The 22,543-nt window shown below is 40.6% G+C and overlaps 1 protein-coding gene across 1 annotated transcript in view; it reads right to left on the reverse strand.

Moving 5' to 3' along the window:
• Positions 1–22,543, reverse strand: part of LOC122787923 (dynein beta chain, flagellar outer arm-like) — a 5,188,001-nt gene that overhangs the window by 2,543,181 nt on the left and 2,622,277 nt on the right. The window contains exon 55 of the mRNA XM_044054850.1: positions 11,108–11,281. Coding sequence (XP_043910785.1) covers positions 11,108–11,281 — 174 coding nt within the window. The remainder of the gene's footprint in view (positions 1–11,107; positions 11,282–22,543) is intronic.

Raw genomic sequence — 22,543 nt, forward strand, 5'->3', positions numbered from 1 at the left:
GCATTTGTGTATGTGGTGCCCTTGACCACCAGTTCTGAGCAGATCTGGGTGCTTCCCTTGAGATGGAGGACATATGTGAAGAAGGCATTATGATTGTCTTTAGTAGATGTGGCCAGTTTGGACTCAAAGTTTGCTTTGGTGGATTTCACTAGTGCTCTTATTTGCTTGTTCAGGCTAAGGAGAGATTGCTTCCAGTTAGGCACCTGCTCCTTCTTGGTCCTGGACAGCAAGTTTTTCCTTTTATTACAGAGTTTATTTATTGTAGATGTCCACCAGACATGTTTACTCTTCCTTGAGGAAGAGGATTTTATCCTGTCTGGTCTTCCTGATTCCATGCAGCTGTATAAATGCTCATATAGTACTTTGTGTAGGTTTGGACATATGTGCCAGTTTCTATAGAGGGGGAGGGGGCTGTGAAGCTGTTTATACCTTCCCTCAGGAGGTTGTAATTAGCTTTGGAGAAGTTTTTTTGTTTGACCCTAGCTGGGGGGGGGGGGGGTCAGGGGAGATGGTGACTTCGAAAGTCACTGCTTTGTGATCGGATCTTATCAGGGATGATGGCACTGTAGGGATGTTGCAGTGGTTACTCATGTTAGTTAATACCAAGTCCAAGATATTTTCATCTCTTGTGAGGGTGTCAGCCAACTGGTCCAAGGCATTTGCATTGACGAAATCAATGAATCTCTGGGAATTTGTGTTTTGGCATGTGTATTTCTTCCAGTCTATGGTTGGATGGTTAAAGTTGCCTAGGATCAGGGTAAAGGGTTGAATCTTGATAGATTTGAAGAGGTTCAGATAGGTGGAGTGGGCATCTTGAACCACAGTTGGAGGCCTATAGCTAGCTATGATTTGAAAAGGGGGACATGTCAATTGTTAACTGCACCTAGAGTGTTTCCTGTGAATCATACTGTTTGACCAGCCTCGAGGTGTGTATGTCTTTTATATATATATTGCAACTCCACCTCCTTTTGTTTTGCTGCCCAAGGCTTGAAGTCTAAATGAATGACAGGGTGAGTAACCCAGTATGGCTGGGGTGCTCTCCTCACCTTTGAACCAGGTTTCTGTGACTGCATAAATGTCAGCTTCTTCCAGGGTTAAGAATGTTTGCAATGAGTGCAGTTTCATATTTAGACTCCTAGTATTTATCAGCATGACCTTTAATTTACGTTTTGATGAAATTTTCATGTTAGTAGTTTTGACCTCATGGCATTGCCTAAAAAAAGCATTATGGGGGAGGCAAGAGCCTCTGCCAGGAGCCTGAAGCCCAAGGGAGACAGATGCAGGCCATCTCTGGCAAAGCATCATGGTTCGTCAGTCATGTCATCCCAGGCTGTCAGGTACTGGATCTCCTTGGAATGACACCAGAAACTAAGACAATTGTTAAAGTCAATCACTTTCTGTTTGTATTGAGGCATCATTCTGGGTGATGGTAGAATGCTGCTTAAGGCTAGGAACATACCTGCCTGGAACACATACCCAGTGATCTCAATCATATCTCTCTTCATATAGTCCAGGGAGGTATGTCTCAAGTCATTCACTCTAACATTGACTAAGACAGAGTCATAGCAGTACCTGATGAGAGACTTCAGTACACTGGTGATATGGCAGATTCTGGCACCTGACAAACAACTAACCGTGACTTTCTCCTTATCCAGCCTGATGAGGGGCACATCTGTGTGTCCCACAATGGAGTCTCCTATGACTAATATGTTGGGTTTATGTTTAGGCCTTAGTGGCTGTAAGACACAAGTGTGTAGACTATGCGTGGTGTGGTGGGTCGTTGAGTTTGCGTGTGTTTATGCCTCGGAGGTCTCTTTTGTTTGGGTATGCTTTTGTTGTGCTAGTGAAAATTTGCCTGAGTTGGAAGACAGCAGTGTATTGAAAAGTCTCAGAAGGACTTGCTTAGTAGAAAGAGAGTCAGTAAGGGGAAGCAAGTCTGTCTGCAGACCTGTAAGCAGGTTTAAATAGTATACTGATAGTTGCAGACATCAGTAGGAATGATGCCGAAGACACCAGATTTGGGGCAGCATCTTGAAACTAAGGATCTTGAAAGACACCAAGGACCTGGTAAATGGGAAACTCTGCATTGGCTCCACCAATGACAGAACTGACACCAGTGGGTTAACACTTGAAAGAGCCAGCAGAGAATAAAACAGAATATGTTACAATATTGCTGGCATCCTATAGGCCGATGCCTAGAAAGCATTATTAGATGTAACTAATACTAGATGTACCACAGCTAGAAAAAATATGGCCAGTGGTGGGGATACAAGAAAAGGTCTGATTTACATTAGTTCTGGCAGAACAGGTGCCAGTGATGGGTAAATGATAGAATGATACCAATCAAACTAAAGCTCTAGGCAGGAAAGAATATGTCTTCCAGCAATACAAAACAGAGGTAAAGTGAAAGTGATTATGAATCTTTTACACTGGACCTCCAGAAAGTACAGTTGTGTACACTTACCATAAATGTAGATGTTCGAGTGTATTCCGTGTTGCAGTCATCACCTGTGGGCTATCCCTGTTGTGGTAGCCCTTGGTCAACCCGAATACCAGAGTCAATTTTTTTTGCGTCAGCTGCAGTCACCTGTAGTCTGACATCAGGTCGTCAGTGCTATAAAGCAAGGCAGCCAACATCATTATATCAGTTTTTCTTGCCCTAACCCATCAGAAGCATAAGGAGATAAGGAAAAGTATTCTTGGTGGCAAAAAGCCACCATGGGAACCTTATGTCCCCCTAGGGGAAGATGCTATATGGGGGATGGAGGGGAGGAAACCAGGACTGCAACAGTGAATACACTCGAACATCTACATTTATGGTAATTGTACACAACTGTACTATGTTCTTCATGTTTCACTGTTGCAGTCATCACCTGTGGGAGGATTCCCAAAGCTGAGGAGAGGGGTGGAGGATAGGTTAGAGTCCTAGGCATGGGTCAGCAGGCCCTGCAGAACTGCAGATGCAAACCCTGCCCTAGACTTAGAAAAAAAAGGTAGGTGATTATGCTTTGTAAAGGTATGGACAGAGGTCCATGTGGCAGCTTCTAAGATGTCCCTGATGGGGACTCCTCTGAGGAAGGCTGTGAAAGTGATGGCTGCCCTAGTGAAATGGGTACGGATAGACTTGGGGGGGGTTCCATGTAGTCTGTAGCAGAAATGGATACAGTGTGATATCCATTTGGAAATGGTTTGCTGACAAGTAGTTGGTCTGTTTTTCTGAATAGTTTAGTATGGTCCAGATAGTATCTGAGTTGTCAGTGCACGTCTAGTGAGTGTAGAATGCTTTCCCCCTTGTTTTGAGGGTTGGGAAAGAAGGTGGAAAGTTATATGACCTGGTTGGGGGTCACATCAGAAACTACTTTGGGCATAAAAGAGGGATTAGTCCTCAGGGAGACCCTGTCTGCATGGAAAATGATGACGGACTTAACAGTAATGAGTGCCTGAAGTTCTGAAACCCTTCTGGCTGAAGTGATAGCTAGTAGGAAGGCAGTCTTCCAGGAGAGGTATTTTAATTCTGCAGAAGTAGCAGGTTAGAAAGGAGGTAAGGTTAGTTTTTCCTAGAACATACTTCAGGTCTCAGGGTGGCTTGGGAGGCCTTCTGGGAGGTCTGATATTAGAAGCCCCTCTGAAGAATTGCTTAATCAAAGGGTGAGAGAAGAGGGGTGGGTCTGAATCGTAATGGGCAGAAATGGCCAAGGCATGGATTTTAATAGAGGAGAAGGAGAGGCCACTATTGAGCAACTCAGCTAGGTAATCCAAAATAAGAGGGATGGGAGGTACTGGCCCCTTTGGACTGGTTCCATGAGCAGAATCTTTTCCATTTCTCTGCGTATGATTTTCTGGTGCTGGTTCTTCTGGCCTCTGTGATGATGTTTAGGACTTGTTTGCTTAACAGGGACTTCTTGCTGGCTTTTAAGGTATAAGCCATGCTGAAAGACTGACAGTCTGTAAGTCTGGGCGCAGTATCTTCCCCCTCACCTGGGTCAAGAGGTCTGAGATCAGGGGAAGCTGCTTGGGGGGCTGTAAGGTGAGGCTGAGCAGTAAGGAGTACCAATGCTGTCTGGGCCAATCTGGAGCAATGAGGATGGCCTTTGGTCTCTCCTCCCTTATTTTGATCAGTACCTTGGGAATAAGGGGCAGAGGAGGGATGGTGTACACAAACAGGGAGTTCCAGGGGAAGGTCAAGGCATCCACTTTCCACACTAGGAGGTGATACTCCCTGGTACAAAACTTTTGCAGCTGGTGGTTGAGGTGCGAGGCAAAGAGATCCACTTCCAGAGTCCTCCACTCCTGAGTGATTTGCAGAAAGATTTCCCTGTGGAGCTGCTATTCATGGGGGTCTAGTAAGTTTCTGCTTAGGTGGTCTGCCAGAGTGTTGTTGACCCCTGGTAGGTATTGGGCAATTAGGTATAGACCATGGAGGTGGCTGTAAGCCAGAGGCTCATGGCTAACCTGCACAGGGGGTAAGATTGGGTCCCCCCCCTGTTTGTTGATGTACCACATTACTGTGTTGTTGTCTGTTTTTATAAGGAGAACCCCTGGCCTCAGATAGGGTTTGAAGGATGTCAGAGCCTTCTGTACCACCATCATTTCTTTCTGCTTGATGTGCAAGTGAAGTTGTTGGGCATCCCAAAGACCTTGGGTGCACCTGACTGCTAGGTGAGCACCCCAAGCAATGTCTGAGGCATCGGTGGTGATGGTCTGGCTGGAAGGGCAGAGGATGAAGGGGAGACCCTTGTTCCTGACACAGGCCTCTGCCCACCAGAGAAACTCATCCCTTATTCAAGGGATCAGAGAGAGAGAGAGGTCTCTAGAGACAGAGTGCTGGCACCAAAGGTTATTTAAATACCACTGAAGTTTTCTCATGTGAAGCCTGGCTAGGGGAATGTGAAGGATGCAAGATGCCATGTATCCCAGGGCTTGCAGGAATTTCCTCACAGTGAGGTGACTTCTGGAAGCCAGCTGGGTAAAGCAGAGAGGCAGGAATCTCTGCTTTTCTGGGGATAGGAAGGCCATTTGGGATGCTGTATCTAGCACAGCTCCCAAGAAAATGATCTTCCTGGTGGGATTTTGTTTTGATTTCTTCTTGTTGATGGTGATCCCTAGGGATGTGATTTGACAAAGAGAAGGTCCTGGGGCAGCTTTTATTTGCTCACTGCCAGAATGAGGCAGTCATCCAGGTAAGGGTAAATCTGTAAACTTCTCTGTCTGCAGAATGCTATGGCCAGGGCCAAGCATTTGGTGAATACTCTGGGAGCAGTAGATAAGCGAAAGGGCATCGCAAAAAACTGAAAGTGTTGTGAGGCTGCTCTGAAGCAGGAATTTTCTGCACGATTCCCTGATGGGGATGTGAAGGTATGCATCTTGTAGGTCTAGGGTCACTAGCCAGGCATTTTTTGTTAGCATAAGAAGCAGCTGCTGCAAAGTTAGCATTTTGAATCTGGGGACTACCAGGGAGGTGGTCAGAATGGATAGATCCAGGATGGGGCACCAAGTGCCTTCTTTTCTGGGAACTAGGAATTGTCTGGAATAAAAGCCTTTGCCTGTTTGATCTGAAGGGACAGGTTCTACTACCCCCTGGGATACAAGAGTTTGGACCTGTTTCAATGCCTCTGCCCACTGATTTGGAGGTAAGTCTGGGTACTCTCTTGGAATTGGGAGTTCGCCAAAAGAGAATTTGTATCGCTGAGAAATGATCTTTAAGACCCATTGGTCCTTTGTTACAGAAAGCCAACTGTCTTTGAAGAGGGAGGGCCATCCTCCTAGTTTTTGATGAGAGATGGGAGGGTAGAGGGGGGAGGGGGAATCATTGTTTGCCACAGAAGGTTGGCTTAGAACTCCCTGCCTTGGAGATGGAAGTGGTCCATTGTTTCCTTCTCTGCTGGCCCTGGGATAGGGGCCTGGATGGTCTGTCCCTGTGGGGTTTACCTTGGCCCTGTCTGCTAGGTACAGGGAAGGTCCAGTGCTTAGAGGGAAAGTTCCTGCTGAATCTGGGAGGTTGAACTTGAAATAAATTTTTTACTGTTTGCCTAGCTTTTGCTTTGTCTTCCATCTTTTTAAGCACCTCTTCTGTTTTTTTCCCCAAACAAGCGCTCCTTATCTAGGGGTGCATCAATAAGTTTAGACTTGACATAATCAGGGAGAGGTTGTTCCTTCAGCCATGCATGTCTCCTAATAACAGATCCTGTCACTGCTGCCCTGCTAGATGCTTTTAGGGTGTCTTATCCACATTTTAATGAGGGTTTGGCACTTGACAAGCAGAATGCAATAAATCTGCTAACTCTTTTGAATTGGCATAGTCAGAAAAGGTAGCAATCTTCTATTTTGTTCCCAAGTGTGTTGTGATATTTTAAAATATGGAACTGACAATTGAGTGCTCTGATAGCTAAGGCTGCAGAGGTGTATACATTTTTACCCCATCTGTCTAGAGCTCTGGAGTCCTTGTCAGAAGGAAGAGGATTCTTGGCAGAACTAGTCTTAGCTCCTTTAGGTCTCTGTGTAATGACCTCTAGGTCTGCAACAGGATTTCTGTACAGGCATTTGTGAGAATCCGGTACTCTGTAGTACCTGTCAGGTTTACTGGGAGCAGGAGGAAGGGTGTCAGGGGCTAAGCTGGATTCATGGAAAACATCATTCACCACTTCTAAAATAGGGGGGATGGCCAAGGGCCTGTGCTGGGGCAGGTCCAACGACTCTCTAAGTTTTTTCTTAGACTGTGGGAAGTCCTGAGATTCCCATTTGAAATGTTCCCTGAAGGAGTGAAGGGTTTCCCCAAAGGAAAGGTCCTCTGGAGGGAAGGCAGAAGGGATGGATTCCTCTGCATCTGAATCCTCATAACCAGTTAAGGGATGCTGTTCCTCTTCAATAACTGAATAGTCAGATTCCTCAGAATCCTGTTCTATCATAATTTCTGCAGAAGGGTGCCTTTTCCTTTTAGAAGCAGTGGCCTGGCTACCCCGGATAAGGGAGATAAGATCCTACGTCATTTTAAGCATTTGTGCTTGGGTTGGTGGAGCAGTAGCAAGATGGTGGCTAGAAGCAGATTTCCTAGGAGTGGCCTGGCTTCTAGGCCTGAGAGAATCTGTCGGTCTGAGAAAAAGGGTAGTCAGATGCGAAAACGTCATTTTTTGTCTAGATTTAGTAGTGCTAAAGGCCTCCTCAGAAGCCGGTGCCTGCGTCGCGGCTCCAGAGCCAACCGAGGCAGAGACAGCCAAAGGCTCGGAAGACGAAGAAGATTTCTGCAGCATACCAGACTCTGAAAAGGTCTCTGTAGAGGCCTGTGTAGATACTGAATTGGGCATCAGGGGCTGCAAAAGTGCCTCACTGAATTCTGGAAAACTGACGACCTGCTTAGCGGTAGCTTCGTTGTAAGGCTTAGCCTTGTGTGGTCTGTCTCTATCTTTATCTCTACGTTTTTTTGGAATGTCCACAGATTGTTGGCTAATGGATGGCATGTCGGAATGCAAAGATGGAACACGAAAATAACTGTCTACAAAAAGAACTCTATGGCGAACCATTCTCCAGTTAAAGAGGGCACAGAACCGACAACAGGAGACGTTGTGGTTTGGGCCTAAACAAGTGACAGTAAGAATGGAAGTCTCAGTGTGGGATCTGCTCTCCACAGGCAAGACAACTATTAACTTTTTCAGACATCGGCTAGTGCAAGAAAAAATAATCCCCAATGGGGAACATAGTTTTAGACATTTTCAGCTGAAATTCAACTTCTGGTAGCGACCGACCAGCACTCATGTGAACTGCTTCTGCTAAGGGCTCCACAGCAAGAAAGACTGATGTAATGATGTCAGCTGCCTTGCTTTATAGCACTGATGACTTGACATCAGACTACAGATGACTGCAGCTGACGGAAAAAAAATTGACTCTGGTATTCAGGTCAACTGAGGGCTACCACAGCAGGGATAGCCCACAGGTGATGACTGCAACAGTGAAACATGAAGAACATCAGCCGCTGCCAACGTATTATAGTCAATAAAGTTGCAGAGTGTCTGAACCTGAGTATAGCTAGCCTGGAGTCTTCAATCTGTTACAAAACAAATTAACTTTAGAACTAGAATATTATACAAAAAAAATGGTTGGACAAATCTTTTAAGATAACAGTAGTCTCAACATGACTTGAGAAGCATAAGGCACTGAAGAAGGTGTAGTAAACTGTATTTGCATTGTAAAACTAATAGTTATTACAGTAAGGTCATCTTTTAAGATGTAATATTCTTGATTTTTAGGAAGCAATGAATAAAACCTATATTCCTTTACTGAAATGGAGCCCAAAAAGAGTGTTCTCACCTTCTATCAGCAAAATGAACAGATGGCTCACAGGAATGAGTAACAAAACTGGTGGATAATAAACTTGCAATAATAAATGTACCTAAGCTTGAAACAATGCCTCTTGTGAGTCTTCTGGTTGATTTAATCACAGAAAGAATGGTGGAAAGTACTGTGGGTTTCCCCCAAAACAAAAGTAGAACAGCCTGAACAAAAGCATGCTTCCAAAACTAAGTCTTGGATATCTCAAAACAAAGGGACTAAGATCAATGACTTAAAAAGCAGATAATGTCTCCTGAATGAAACAAGGAGGAGCAGGAGGGGAAAAAGAAAGAACATTATACAACAACCCCCCCCATTAATATTCAAAAACGTGCACGCTGATTGGTCAGCGTGCATGTTGTAAATCTGAGTTATAGTAATGGAAAAAGGTCCTGTCGCCCAGACTTTTTCCATTACTATAACTCTTACAGCAACACTGTCTCGCTATGTTAAACGAGTTTAATATAGCGAGACAGCTTTAAAAAAAACAATGAAGATTCTCCGTTGCTTTTTTTAAAGCTGTCTCGCTATGTTAATCCCATTTAACATAGCAAAACCATTTGTAAAAAGCAACGAAGATCTTGCTTTTTCCATTGCTTTTTTCAGAACTGTCTCGCTATGTTAAATGGGTTTAACATAGCGAGACAGCTTTAAAATAAGCAACGGAGATTCCCTGTTGCTTTTTTTAAAGTTGTCTCGCTATGTTAAACCCATTTAACATAGTGAAACAGTTTGTAAAAAGCAACGGAGATCTTGCTTTCTCCATTGCTTTTGCCCACAGCTCTGATGTACTGCGAGGCATGCACGCAGTACATCAAAACTGCCGCAGAATACCAGACAGCTGCGGAAGGGCAGCAAGGAGGCATTATACAATGCCATTATTTAAAAAAAGTAATTTTTTTTTTCTTAAATAATGTCATTAGATAGCAATAACCCACTTCTGGTGTGGGTAATGCTGGATTTACCCATGGTTGGCTTTGTTTGGCCACTCGGGCTTCGCCCTCGTGACCAAACCACACCAACTGTGGGTAAAAACAGCATTAGTCACACCCAGGCATGGGTTATTGCTATATTGTACTCCCACACGTGTGTGTGTGTGTGTGTGTGTGTGTGTGTGTGTGTGTGTGTGTGTGTGTGTGCGTGTGTGTGCGTGTGTGTGTGTGTGTGTGTGTGTGTGTGTGTGTGTGTGTGTGTGTGTGTGTGTGTGTGTGTGTGTGTGTGTGTGCGCTTGAAAGCCAAAAGAAAAGAGTAGTGGCCTGGTGTCAGTTTCTTTTTGACCCAACAAAAGAGAAATCGATAGTATTAGAAGACCAGTAAATAGGGGTTCCATGCAACCTGGGAATATTTGATCTGCTCAGCAGTCCTAGTGCCGAGGGCAGAAATCCCTTCCATTACAGAATATGAGCCTCTTCTCATCAGAACTGGGTGTATGAGCTAATGAAAGGTCAGTGGCAGAAACATTATCACTGGTTATGGACTGTAAAGTAATACGAGGAAAGTGTGTGTTTCACACCTCACAGTTTTGTAATGAATGGGAGATAAAGACTCTAGAAGAGTTGAGGTAAGAATATCAAATGCTATTATAAGACTGTAGGAAAAGAAGCACATGGAGTGGGTATAAGAGATGACAGAGTGAGTAAGCGAAGAGAAGATGACAGTAGGAAAAGAAAAGAGAAGTATTGAGAAAGGTGTTGGTAAATAAGGTAGACAGTTATGTAACATGCAGATTTTACAAGACACTGAGAAGCCTAACAGGTAAAGAGGTAATGGAGAAGCATAGGAAATTATATGAAACTGCACTGAGTAAACAGCCAAGGGAAAATATTTTCAGAAATATATAAAACACTGATGACCACCATTTTCATTCCAGCACTGAACTATGTTGGATTTGAACCTAAACAGATATTTTAGATAGCTATATAACTCTGGATGAAATGTAGCCATGGAGAGAAGCTGCTGAAGGAAAAGTGAAAGAAAAAAAGAGTGGCATTAATGCATGTGGTAACTCTACACCTCAAAGCAAGGTCTTTTAAGGCAAATGATGGCATGAGAACCAACTCTTCCTATAAAGAAATTATATGGATTTCTAGAAGACAAGACAAAGTGCAAAAAAGTCATGTATCAAAGGGGCATTATGGTTCTCATCTCGATATAGCAGATCATGAGAATATGGGAAACCGAGGTAGATCTACAGATACACTACTAAATCTAGGATACAGAACAAGAATACAGCAGGGAAAATGCAAATGGCAGTACATACTATGAAGAATATAAAGGTAAAGTTAATATGGAAGAGATGAGCATTGAAGGAGTCGGATGTACAAAAAGAAGAAATGTGGAGGCAGTTATAGACTACACCTACAGTTTATTCAGAAGAGAGAAGGGGAGTGAGGATGTCCATGTCAATTGTTAAAATGGCTATAATGTTACCTTAAGGGTAATGATTGTGTGAAACAGTATTAATATAAGGGCAAGAAAGGACAGCAAGCATAAAAAGAAGATGGTTTGGCAATTATGGTTGTTGTTGGCTTTGGTGTTATTTGAAAATGTAGATTTGTGGCATTATTTGAGATGCTATCTAAATGTAAAACAAAGAAATGCTTAAAAAGAATGAAAAAGTCTTCCCATTGCAAATACAAAGATGTACAGCTATGAAGACTTTTCCCACATGACACTAAAGAAATGATCTACTTAAAATATTTACATCAAAAGAAGTCTCCACATTTTAGCATGTTAATGCAACCTTTAAATCACATTTAATCTACTGACTGAACGCATAGTTTACCTCTCCATCCTTGGGAAAGTTGCAGTTGTTTTGCTGGAAATGTTCCCTCCACCAATGACTGAAGGCTGTCCGAGCTTCAAAGTTTAGCAGACCACCAAAAGCCCAGGCACAAGAAAAAACAAAGCATCTTTTCATGTCATCAAATTTCATATCTGAGCCTGGAGAAATCATTGCCTGTAACATTAAAGCACAATCTTTTAAAATGCAGCCATATGTGACATTTGACAAGCTTTCATACAAATATTATTTCATTGTTTACACATTCCACAGCAGTATAGTTTCCTACAGGTAAGGAAAGAACTGCACAGCAACAGGTTAAGCAATTATCATTTTCCATATGCAATGACCTTGAGCAATCCAAAACTCTGAGAATGCTTACTCACAAAATCTAATCTAAAGACATATGCAGAGAATCATGATTCACCCTCTTAAAGTCAGCACAATGGCATAAGAATACCACAATGTTATAAAAAGGTATTTGAGTACCTTGATGAGGTTTACAGAATAAATGCACTACACGGTGAGAATGTTATTTTCCCTGCTGCCTCTATAGGTACTTACCACACAACTGATAAAAATGCACTGTTGAAACCAGTACTGATCTTTAATATACACTCAATACCAATTAAAGTCAGAGCACTATGCCTCAGCCCTTGGAACTGTTTTCAGTGCAGTTGTGCTTAACTAAAAGAACTCAGCCAAAACTCTGAATTCAAATGATCAGCAAGGAGTTAGCATCTGAGCCCCTAAGCTGGGCATCATTAAATATACGTTGTTGGAATCAGAAAAATTAGTCCTTTAGCTCAGAGATGTAATGTTCCAAACCAGTAAGGGATGATATTCAGATAAAGATGCCAAGCAAAGTCCTAATAAACAAATAATTAGCTGCTGCTATAGCCAGACAGTATGGCAGTTAAGTGCAACACTTCTCTAGAATAAGTTTTCTTTTAGACACACCTGACATTACACTGATATCAAGCCAGGGGTATGCTCTTCCATAAAACTCAAATGAAGGCCAAGAAATGTATTAAATAAAAGGCAACATTGTGAGGGTGTACTCTTACATTAACTATACAAAACAGCTACAGCATATGCATGAATTGATTTGTCTTGCATAATGTGAAATAATTTTTAAAAACACATTTATTACATTTTTACTAAAGAAAATGACATGCATACATAATATAAAAGACAACAAACCATATTAACATTTGTCATAGTCATATATTATACAATACATATATGTTTTCTTCCCTTTTAGCAATCATTCACTCCAACATTTCAAAAATTGCTCAATTCCTGTCTTCCCTAAAACCTCACTCCTCCTCTTGAACATACTTCTGCATGTATGATTCCTACAAATTTCATTTATTTATATGGAATTTGCTCTTTCCCTTTTCTAAAGGCACTACCTCTAGTTCTTGTATCTACTTTATAATATTCAGCACTTCAATCACAGCTGATTTATATTTTGCTTTCCATTTTCTAGTAATTACTTTTTTGGCAGCCAATGATATTATACTTAGTAAGGTCTTACTATGTACTGATAAAGCCAAGCCAAACCAATATGGTATAAAGCTTAATGCAAAATATCCACATGAAATAAATACTTTAGTTTCACCCACGGAAACTTCATCACCCTGATGAAGTTGTCATGGGTAAAACAAAAGCGCTTATTTGGATATTTACTTTATCGTGATTATATTTATACCATATTGTCTATCTTAACTCTATGCCTATAGGTGTATGTGGACCTTTACTTTTTTTTTCTGCACTGAAATGTATACAAGAATATTGTAGAACCATAGGAAATATATGTTGCACAACTATGCTGATTTATTTAAAATCTTAAGTAGCTTACCAGGATATCATACTCATAATTCTAAATGTTGTGCCATATATACACAATCCATTAAAGTGCCATTAGCTGTCAGGGGCATAATTTAGCAGTAATCAATGGAAATATGGTGTATCTAAGCAACAGAAAGAAGTAACATGGGTAAATCATATGTTTACTGTTGTGAAGCAGACATTTGCAAATATACTGATCCACAAGTATGTAACTGAAGAGAAACGTATTGATTGTTTACAATTAAAGGATAATTTCAGCTATGCCAAATGCTATTTACGTATTAGATGCAAACCATGGCTTCTAGCAGAAAAAAGTGATATGAAGAAAGCTCCAAGATGTGTAGTTTTAATTTGCCTTCAGGATGATGTAAATTCTTGACACTACTATTTGTTACCCCTCTGTATCAGAAGTATTTCAAAGAGCAATTCCACAGGTAGATGGATATTGTAAGATATTGTGAATATAAATGATGATATGCTAGTGTGGGGACAGACACAAGAAAACTATTTTAAGGTGTGGATGATGAAGCTACTGAAAAGACTAAGATATTATACTCTTAGTTGATTAAGATTATGTTTAAAATAAGAGACATGATTATTAAGTAATTCAAATCATGTTCTAACATCAGAAGAATAAAGCCTAATTTAGTGCATGAACAGAACTCCAAATGCAAAATCCATAAAACAAAAATAAATCAATGATCTTTCAGTGAATTCTGCAGTATCTTGCAAAGTTTATACCAAATATTTCTGACATAATCATGCCTTTTAGGATTTGAAGCAAGTTGTAGACTAGCAATGAAACTCTGAATGGGAAGGGAGTTACTAAAATGTGTAAGAAACTAGTAATACAGGTACACGCATTAGAATTATTATGATGCAAGTCTGTCAGCAGTGTTATAAGTGAATGCACATCAGCATAGTAAAGGAGCTGTGATCTTTCAAGAAAATAGACAAGTTGCCTATTGGTCAAGAGCATTTACAGATGCACAAAATGTATGTTATGTATGTATGTTAAAATTCTGATGTCCAAATCTGAGATTCTTGGAAATTTTGAACTAAAACACAAATGTAGAGGAATATGCATAATGTCTGAGTTAGCAAAATCTTGGAATATTTATCCTACTCTGAGGCACATCAACACAGGAGTTGGTATACATAAGTAGAAGAGTTGCTAAATGTGCAGACCCTTTGTAAAGTGTTTTAAAGGCAAAACAGAGAATTTCAGAATTTGGCATTTTTCTGTTTGAATTAGAGTTTATGTTCTGAAGCATGAGGAACCACAACATTATTTTGCAAACTTCAGAATGGGAGCCCAAGAGAGTAGTATTCAAGCACAGAAAGAATCATTAGAAAATTGTATGGATGTAAAAAAAAAACTACTTGACCTTTATGACACATTCTTCATTGCAAAGCATGTTGTTAACAGACAAGGTAAGTATGGCCAGAATGTGCAATACAAACTGTTTAAGGATGAAGTATAGTCATCACATCCAAACAAATGTTTACTAGAAAGAGAAAGCACAGTTGTATAAGTAAACTTAACACAACAGTAGATGTTCAGATGATCACTGCTGCAGCACCCTTAGCTAAATGGGTTATATCATATACAGGATATAACAGCCAGCCAGATTCTAGAGCTTAAGGCACCTTCCACACATCCAAACTGTTGACAGTTCAAGCAAAGATGTATAAAATCCACAGTTTGGACACCAAACCCTTGAGAACCTTCATGCCAACTGAAATGAGGGAGGATACAGAAGTTAAACATGACAATACTATGTAAACAAAAATGTAGCAAAATAAGGGGAGGGTGAAAGGAGGGAAGGATTGGCTACTGCAGCAGTGATCATTCAAACATCTACTGTTATGGTAGGTTTACTTACACAACTGCACCATGGTCATCATATGATCATTACTGCAGTAGTCCTAGTAATATTGGTAGATTACCATAGCTGATGAATGGAAGGAAGAAGGATGTTAGCAAAGCCTGCTCTATACCTGGAAAAGGAATTTAGTTTGTAGTGGTCTGTAAAAGTAAATAAATATAAAGGACCATGCTGCTGCTTCCTTATTGCTTCTAGAGCCCACCCCTTTCCAAGAGAATGCCTTGACCCTGCCTGGAATTAATGTATTTTGTAGAGTAAGAAAAAGGAAGCAGCATGTGACAACCATTTGGAGATGGTCTGTTTTGATACAGATTGTCCTTTTTTCATTCAGTCATAAGACATGAATAACTAATCAGAGTTTCTGAAGGTTTTAGTTCTATCAAGATAGTATGTGAGCTGTCTGTGGACATCCAGAGTATGAAGAATTATTTCTCCCTTGTTTTTATGCACTAGAAAGAATACAGGGAGATGGATAGCTTGGCTCAAAATAAATATGGATATCACTTTATCTTTGTGGAAAATGAGGTAAAGTGGACCTATCATAAGAACTTGCAGAGGTCAGAGCAATCACCAAAACTAGTTCCCATTTTATGAACTTCAATTTAGCTTGATGGTTCAAATAGAACAATAAATATATTTTTCCAACACAAAGTTAAGATCCCAAAGAGGAGCCACCTATTTTCTAGGTGGATGGGTATGTAAAACTCCTTTCAAAAACATTTTAGAATGTGAAAGCATTGAAAGGGGAGGATCCATGGGCAGACATACTGAAATGGCTGACAAATGAACCTTAAGAGAGGAGTCAGAAAGTCCAGAAAGTAATAACTCACACAAATAATGCAGAACCAGAGAAATGCTAGCCTTGAAAGGGTCAAAGTTCTTAGCTTGGCACCAACTAAAAAATTCTTTCCAGTCATTAATATATAGTATTCTAGCATCTGGTTTCTTTGTCTCCATTAATACCTACTGCACATCCTGAGAGAAAATATATAATACAGGCAGTCGGTTGAAGTTGTTTCAATTTGGGGTGTATTAAACAACCTCTGTCTTGTGTCAGTAGGTCCAATATGTGAGACAGGTTATGATAATTGCCCTTAGTCATCTCCAAAAGAAGGAGAACACTTGTTGCCTGGGCTAGAAGGGCATCACCACACTGATATTTGAAGAGTCTGTCTGAATCTTCAGAATTAACACTAAAATATCTTGAAATTTTCAGAATGCTTCCCAATAGTACTAAAAAGCAAATTTATGATGACAAAAAGCTATATTATAATAGCTTTCAGAATAATACTAAACACAACCCCAATAAGAGTATGGACAGTCATTAAAGAAATCTTGCATTCCATCCATAAATTCAATCCTAACCCCTCTCCCAATAACACATTACTCAAAACCACAATACAAGCTAGTAGAGCATCTCTAACCAAGGATTTTCCAACATATAATAGTAATCCAGCCCAGCAGCCACGTGTCACCACATTCACTTTAACCTTCAAACCTCTGCCCAAATCCTATTAAGCTACTCAAACTCAAATCATGCTCTACTTCAGCTGATGACCTTCCAAGCCAGTACCTTAAAACAGTAGCTGATACCCTTGCCTACCCTGTCTCAAACTTTATAAACAGGTCAGTCCAAGAATCCCATGTTCCCTCTCTCTGGAAAAAGTCACATTAACCCTATGCACAAATGAGGAAATTCAACAGACATTACTAACTTTAGACCTACAGCAATCTTATCCCCCCTTTCATATATACTTAAAAAATATATTCAAAAACAATTACTAAACTATCTCCAGCAGGAAAATCTCCTATTCTGCACACAACATGGCTTCCATCCATCTCATAGCACTAAGACTGCACTTATAACATATACAGGTACTGTCAATAAAGCTAAAGATAATGGCAAACTAAGTCTCCTCCTTATTTCTAGACTTGTCTACTTGTCTAAAGCCTTTGACTCACTTTGTCACAGCAAACTTCTACTTTAAATGCCCTCATTGGGTCTCTCTCATCCCAGCCTTCTATGGTTCAAAAGCTACCTATCCAATAGGTAGCAATAGGTGCAGATTGAAGTGGTAGTCCCTTCCTTCTTACCAGGGTACTCCTCCTCATCCACCATGTCAGACGTTTTTCTCTCCTGTCATTAAGCATCTACTGACACAGGAAATAATAGCAGCTGTTCTACTTTCACTTTTTGTGAACAGTTTCTATTCAAGAATGCTACTGGTACCAAATAAAGTTTCTTCTTGGAGACTAATCTTAGACCTTTTCTTTTTAAATCAGTTTGTAAAAAGTCCCAAAGTTCAAAATAATATTATTTCATGACCTATTACTACTGATACCAGCTTTCATTTTTAGTAACTCTAGATTTGAAGGATACTTATCTATTTATTTATTGACATTTGATTACTGGGAAAGTCCAACTGGTATAACTCCATAAATACATCTACTTTTTCCAGTGGAAAGAAATGCTCTTTGAACTGTGGTATCTTAGAGACATCACAGGAAAATAATAATGTCAAAAGAAGTCAAACAAGTGTCCTCCTGAAACCTCAGTCTTGGAAGAATCTCTCTTCCTCGGATAAGAGATTCATGACACTATGAAAGATAAGCAAGTCATCTAAATAAGGAAAAATGTGAAGCTAGATACTTTCTAAACACGATTGTAGCAGTGAATAACCCAAAGAATAATGCAGGAAACTGAAAGTGTAATCCAAACACAGAAAACTTTAAGAAACATATGAAATCTGAAGTTAAAGGAATGTGATAATAAGGCAGTAGCAGATGTTGTGGAAGGGACCCTTGAAAAACAGCATGGTGGCTTGAAACACAGAAGCAATATATGAATTCATAGAAGATTTTTCATCAGAAGAGGAAAACGTCTATACAGTTCTTCATATTCTCAAAATATGCAAGCAAAACAAACCTTTAACATGTGAGTCTGCAAATTAAGAATTCTAAAAATAAGAGGGAAAGATGCATACACTTTTTCCCAAATATATCAAAGACCTTGCTATCCTTGTTAGAGGGAATGGGAGAAGGATTAGCATTTACCAAATGTTTAGCCACAGCAGGATTTGCCAAATAAATCACTGCAGGGTCGGATCTAGGATTAGAAAATATAAACTTGAAGGACTGAGGAACTTTATACAATGTATATGCTTCTTTTAGGCTGTACTTTGCCTGTCAGGTGTAGTACAGGCTATAATAAAAACATTTTCCAAACTTAGAAGAACAGGAGTAACATGAGTGGGATGCAGAAATTCCAGTTATAACAAATCATAATAATTTTTCAAGGATACTGGAATATCATGATACTCCCACTGAAACAACTGGGTCATCCTAGATATGGTTTCAGAAAAATAAACTTCTAAGGGACCATCAAAAGAAACCATCTCTGAAAAATCTGAATTGGTCACGAGGAGACAAAAAAAAAAAAGATGCTGTTTCCTCAATATTATTTCCCTGTTCATTACATTGGGTATCTTCAGAAAATGAAGAGTCACTTTTCTATTACTATTACATCCAGAATGAAAAGAGTTAAGAGCCTGAACCAAGTCCAGAGGTAACCCCAGTAAGTCATTCTTGTTACTGAGACAAGAGAAGATAAATGATTAGCTTTGTGTGTCTTTTTAACAGGAATATACATAGAAGTAGGCTGACTCCTGTCTGGGACATCACCTCAAACAACAGGCATCCCAGAACAGCTAGGCACATAAGCATTCCCTGCTCCTTCTTCCAAGAATGACAAAAGTGGTTTTCCTGTTGCCACCAATGACATGTCAACATGTCTAACCCATAGTCCATGGTGGCTGAAGGGACTATACCACAGGAAACCAAAGCAGATGATGAATGGTCTGAGGAAACACAAATTGATACAGCAGTCACCCATCTGTGGCCGAGGTATATTTGTAGCTTGCCAAAAGGGCAAAAGTTGTCTGGAAATGTTTTTCTTTTTATGGCCAGAGGAAGAAAGAACCAAGGAACTAGCATGCCATTCCATAGTAGAGCTGAAACTGAAGCCTGAAGCACAGATAACACTGACAGTAGTAGTAAAAAACATAGGCTGTAAAAAAGTTGAGCTTTCTATGTAAAACACAGTGAAAAGCAGATCATACAGTTTTCACTGCCATTAAAAGAAATTTAACCAAACTTATCTTGTCATAAATTTATATTGCGGATGTTTCTTCCCCAAAGGTAACTTATCTGCCCAGCAATGGAGAAATGCTAGTTGACATTTGATCCCCAACATTTCACAAGAAAAGCATTCTTTGCTGGCAGGAAAGCTCTGAAAATCGTGGAGGCCAATCCATTGATTTTCTACAGCTCTGCTTGAGTTGTCAATGGTCTGGGTTTGTAGAATGTGCCATTAAGATCTGGAAGAAAGCTCGCTGTTATATCCTGTACAGGATATAAACCATATAGCTAATATTACTACAACAGTTATCAAATGATGATTCTTTGGGTAATACCAGTGCCTGTGACAAAAGGAAAAAAATACAGTTAATTTTGTAATGTACTGACATTAACATGGGAATGAACTTACTTGAAGAAATGGCAATGACAGACTGGCCAAAACAGAGGTCATCAATCAGAGAAGAAATCAAGTCTTTTTTTAAACACCTTTATTGAATTGTCACTTGTGACAAAGGCAAACATATACTTAGATAAAATTAATCAAACCATACAGACAAACATTTACAAACATCATACATCACATCCATTGCTATATATTTTATAATCTAGACAATATTACAGAATGATTCAATTATTTCCTTCTCTTAAACCTCATTCTTTCTACAAAACATTTTTCTGCATGTATTATTCCCACAATTCACATTTTTACTATGCAATTTACTCTTACCTTTTCTAAAGATCCCACCTCCTGTTCTTTCATCTCCTTTACAATATTCACTACTTCCAGTATAGCTGGTTTAGATTTTGATTTCTATTCTCTAGTAATTGCTTTTGTTGGCAACCACCAGAATTAAACTTAACAAGGCCTTACTATGTCTAGTCAAATCCAGTCCTGTATCCCAGTTCAAAATGCATTTCCTTAATTGCACTTATTTGCTTGCCCAGTATTCCCAACAGAGTGGTATGTATGGAAATTTTTAAAGTCTGCCAACTCATCACAATCCCAGAACATATGTTCTCAGTTACCTCTTTTTTCCCTATTACATCTCCAATATTTGCCATTTACCTGAGGAAAAATTCTTTGGAATCTGCTTGGGGTATAAAAATATCTATGCAAACACTTCCAAGAAATATGTCTAAATCGTCCAAACTTTGTTGCATATTTGGGAGCTACAAATATGTCCTCCCATTGTTTCCATGTGAATTGCGTATCTAATCTCTCTTCCCATTTTTTCTGACCCCTTCTAACTGAGTCATATAGTTATCATGCTATAGTTTATATGGCCTACAAATTAATCCTTTTTAACAGCAGCTTCTATTCTAGGTTCAGTTAAAAACTCAACCAGTGTAGGTTTTTCACTAAGGATTCCCTAGCCCTTTCTCTTTCTCCATACTCTGATATTGATCCCTTATAGGTTCATAGGTTCATAGGTTCATAGGTTCATACTAGGCTATCTGCCCGAGGGCATTTACAATGGCCATCATCGTTTTGGCCACGCCACCCCTTTAGTATGGGGAACTATACCCATTATTTTGCTGTGCCTCTGTCGAGCAGTGACACTGAGGTAATCCCTGGGGTATATCTGCAATCTCCCATCCATTGGTCAAGATTTCTCTTGAACAAGGCCAGCGAGGTGCTCTGCCTCACATGTACCGGGATTTTGTTCCACAGCATAGGGAGTCTTTGGGTGATGAATCTATCCCTCCAGCACGTCCTATTAATAGCCGTGTCAAGGTTTAAGTCTCCGCCCTTGTGGCTCTGATGGATCTAGATTTTTGAGGTGAAGCATATTCATCAAATCTGGGTTTGACATGGCCTTGTATGTTAGGCAAAGGTCACCTCTGAGCACTGAATAGAGCTGGAGTTCTTTCAGTCGGGCAGCATAGGACAGATTTTTGAGACCCTTTATCCTTTTGGTGAGGAGTTTGTGGCCTCTCCAGCTGCTGCAAGTGTCGGGTCAGATACATTCGAATGGGGCATTGTACTCAATCATTGGTCTGATGAGTGATGAGTAAAGGGAGACTATGACCTCCCTTGATCTAGATGAGAATCCCTTCATGATAAGGTGGGCAATGTAGAAGGTCTTCCTAACTACTTTAGCTACATGGGTGTCGAATGACAGACTACTATCAACCTGGGTCCCCAGGTCCCTGATAACTTCTTCTGTGCTCAGTGGATTGCCACCTATTTGGTAGCTAGGGTAACCTTGTTTTTCCGAAGGGTATGACTATGCATTTTTGGCATTTAACTTTAGGCCGTGGCTCTGGCACCAGTTATCCATTTCTGTGAGACCCTTCTGAAGGATATCTGTGTCAGATGTGTTTTCCACTATGGCGCCCAGTTTGCAGTCATCTGCAAACTTTGTCAGCCATAACCCTCCTGTGTTTGCTTGTAAGTAGATGCCAAACAAGAGTGGGCCCAGGACTGAGCCCTGTGGGACACCACTTGTGACAGGCTTTGAGTCTGACATGGCGCCAGCAGCTCTGACCCTGTGGGTTCTGTCACTCAGCCAGTTTGCAACCCATCTTGTGATGTATGGGTTGACATTTAAGCTGATGAGTTTTTCAATGATACCGAATGGGGTATTGTATCGAAGGCCTTAGCCAGATCGAGGTAGGCTGTATGGACTGCCTTTCCTCATCAATGGCTTTGGTGACTGTTTCAAAAAGTCAACCAAGTTTAAAAGGCATGATCTGCCTTTGACAAAGCCAAACTGGGTTGGATCCAAAGTCTGCAAATTCCTATGTCTTTATTTATGAGGTCCATTATGATCCTCTCCATGGCTTTGCAGATAAGGCTTGTCAAGCTAATGGGCGGTAATTTCCAGGCTCGTTGCAGGCCCCGCCTTTGTGAAGTGCTACCACAATTAGAGTGCGCCACTCATCCAGAGGTAAGACTTTGATTAAACAGCTGTCCTAGCTGTGGGTTTAATTCCTCATTGAGTTCATGGAGCACACACCGGGGACACCATCAGGTCCCATGGATGCTGTGTTTTTGCTTTGGAGAGAGCAGTTCTCACTTGGGCGCTGGAGATGTTTGGGGGCTGCAAGATATCTCTCCTTTTGGGGGAGGGGAGAAGTTTGCACTGAACCTGTCAGCCAGTATGTTGGCAATGTCTGTAGGATCAGTAATCTTCACATCATTTTGAACTAGCTCTGAGCATATCTGGGAGTTTCCTCCCAGGTTTCTAACATAGCTAAAGAAGGCCTTATGATTGTCTTTTGAGTCTTTAGCTATTTTTCTCTCGAAATTTGCTTTGGATGATTTTATGAGAGCTCTTAGTTTTTACTTATAGTGATCAAGGGTGTCTTACCTTTTAAGGATTTTGCTCTATCTTGTAGTAGCTTCCTCCTTTTGTTGTAGAGTTTGTTTATGGCTGGGGTCCACCAGACTGGGGCTTGCCTTTGGTACAAAGAGTCTTTGTTTTGCTTGGGATTGCCTTATCCATGCAGTCCTGCAGGTGCTGGTAGAAGGCATTTGTAAGTGATTCAGCGGCTTGAGTACTGTTTTCCCCGGCTCGGGGCCTTAAAGGAGACCACACTAGTCTTTAGAAGTGTA

Source organism: Protopterus annectens, chromosome 13.part0, assembly GCF_019279795.1.
Source record: "Protopterus annectens isolate FY-2018-M chromosome 13.part0, PAN1.0, whole genome shotgun sequence".
NCBI classification, from domain to species: Eukaryota; Metazoa; Chordata; order Ceratodontiformes; family Protopteridae; genus Protopterus; species Protopterus annectens.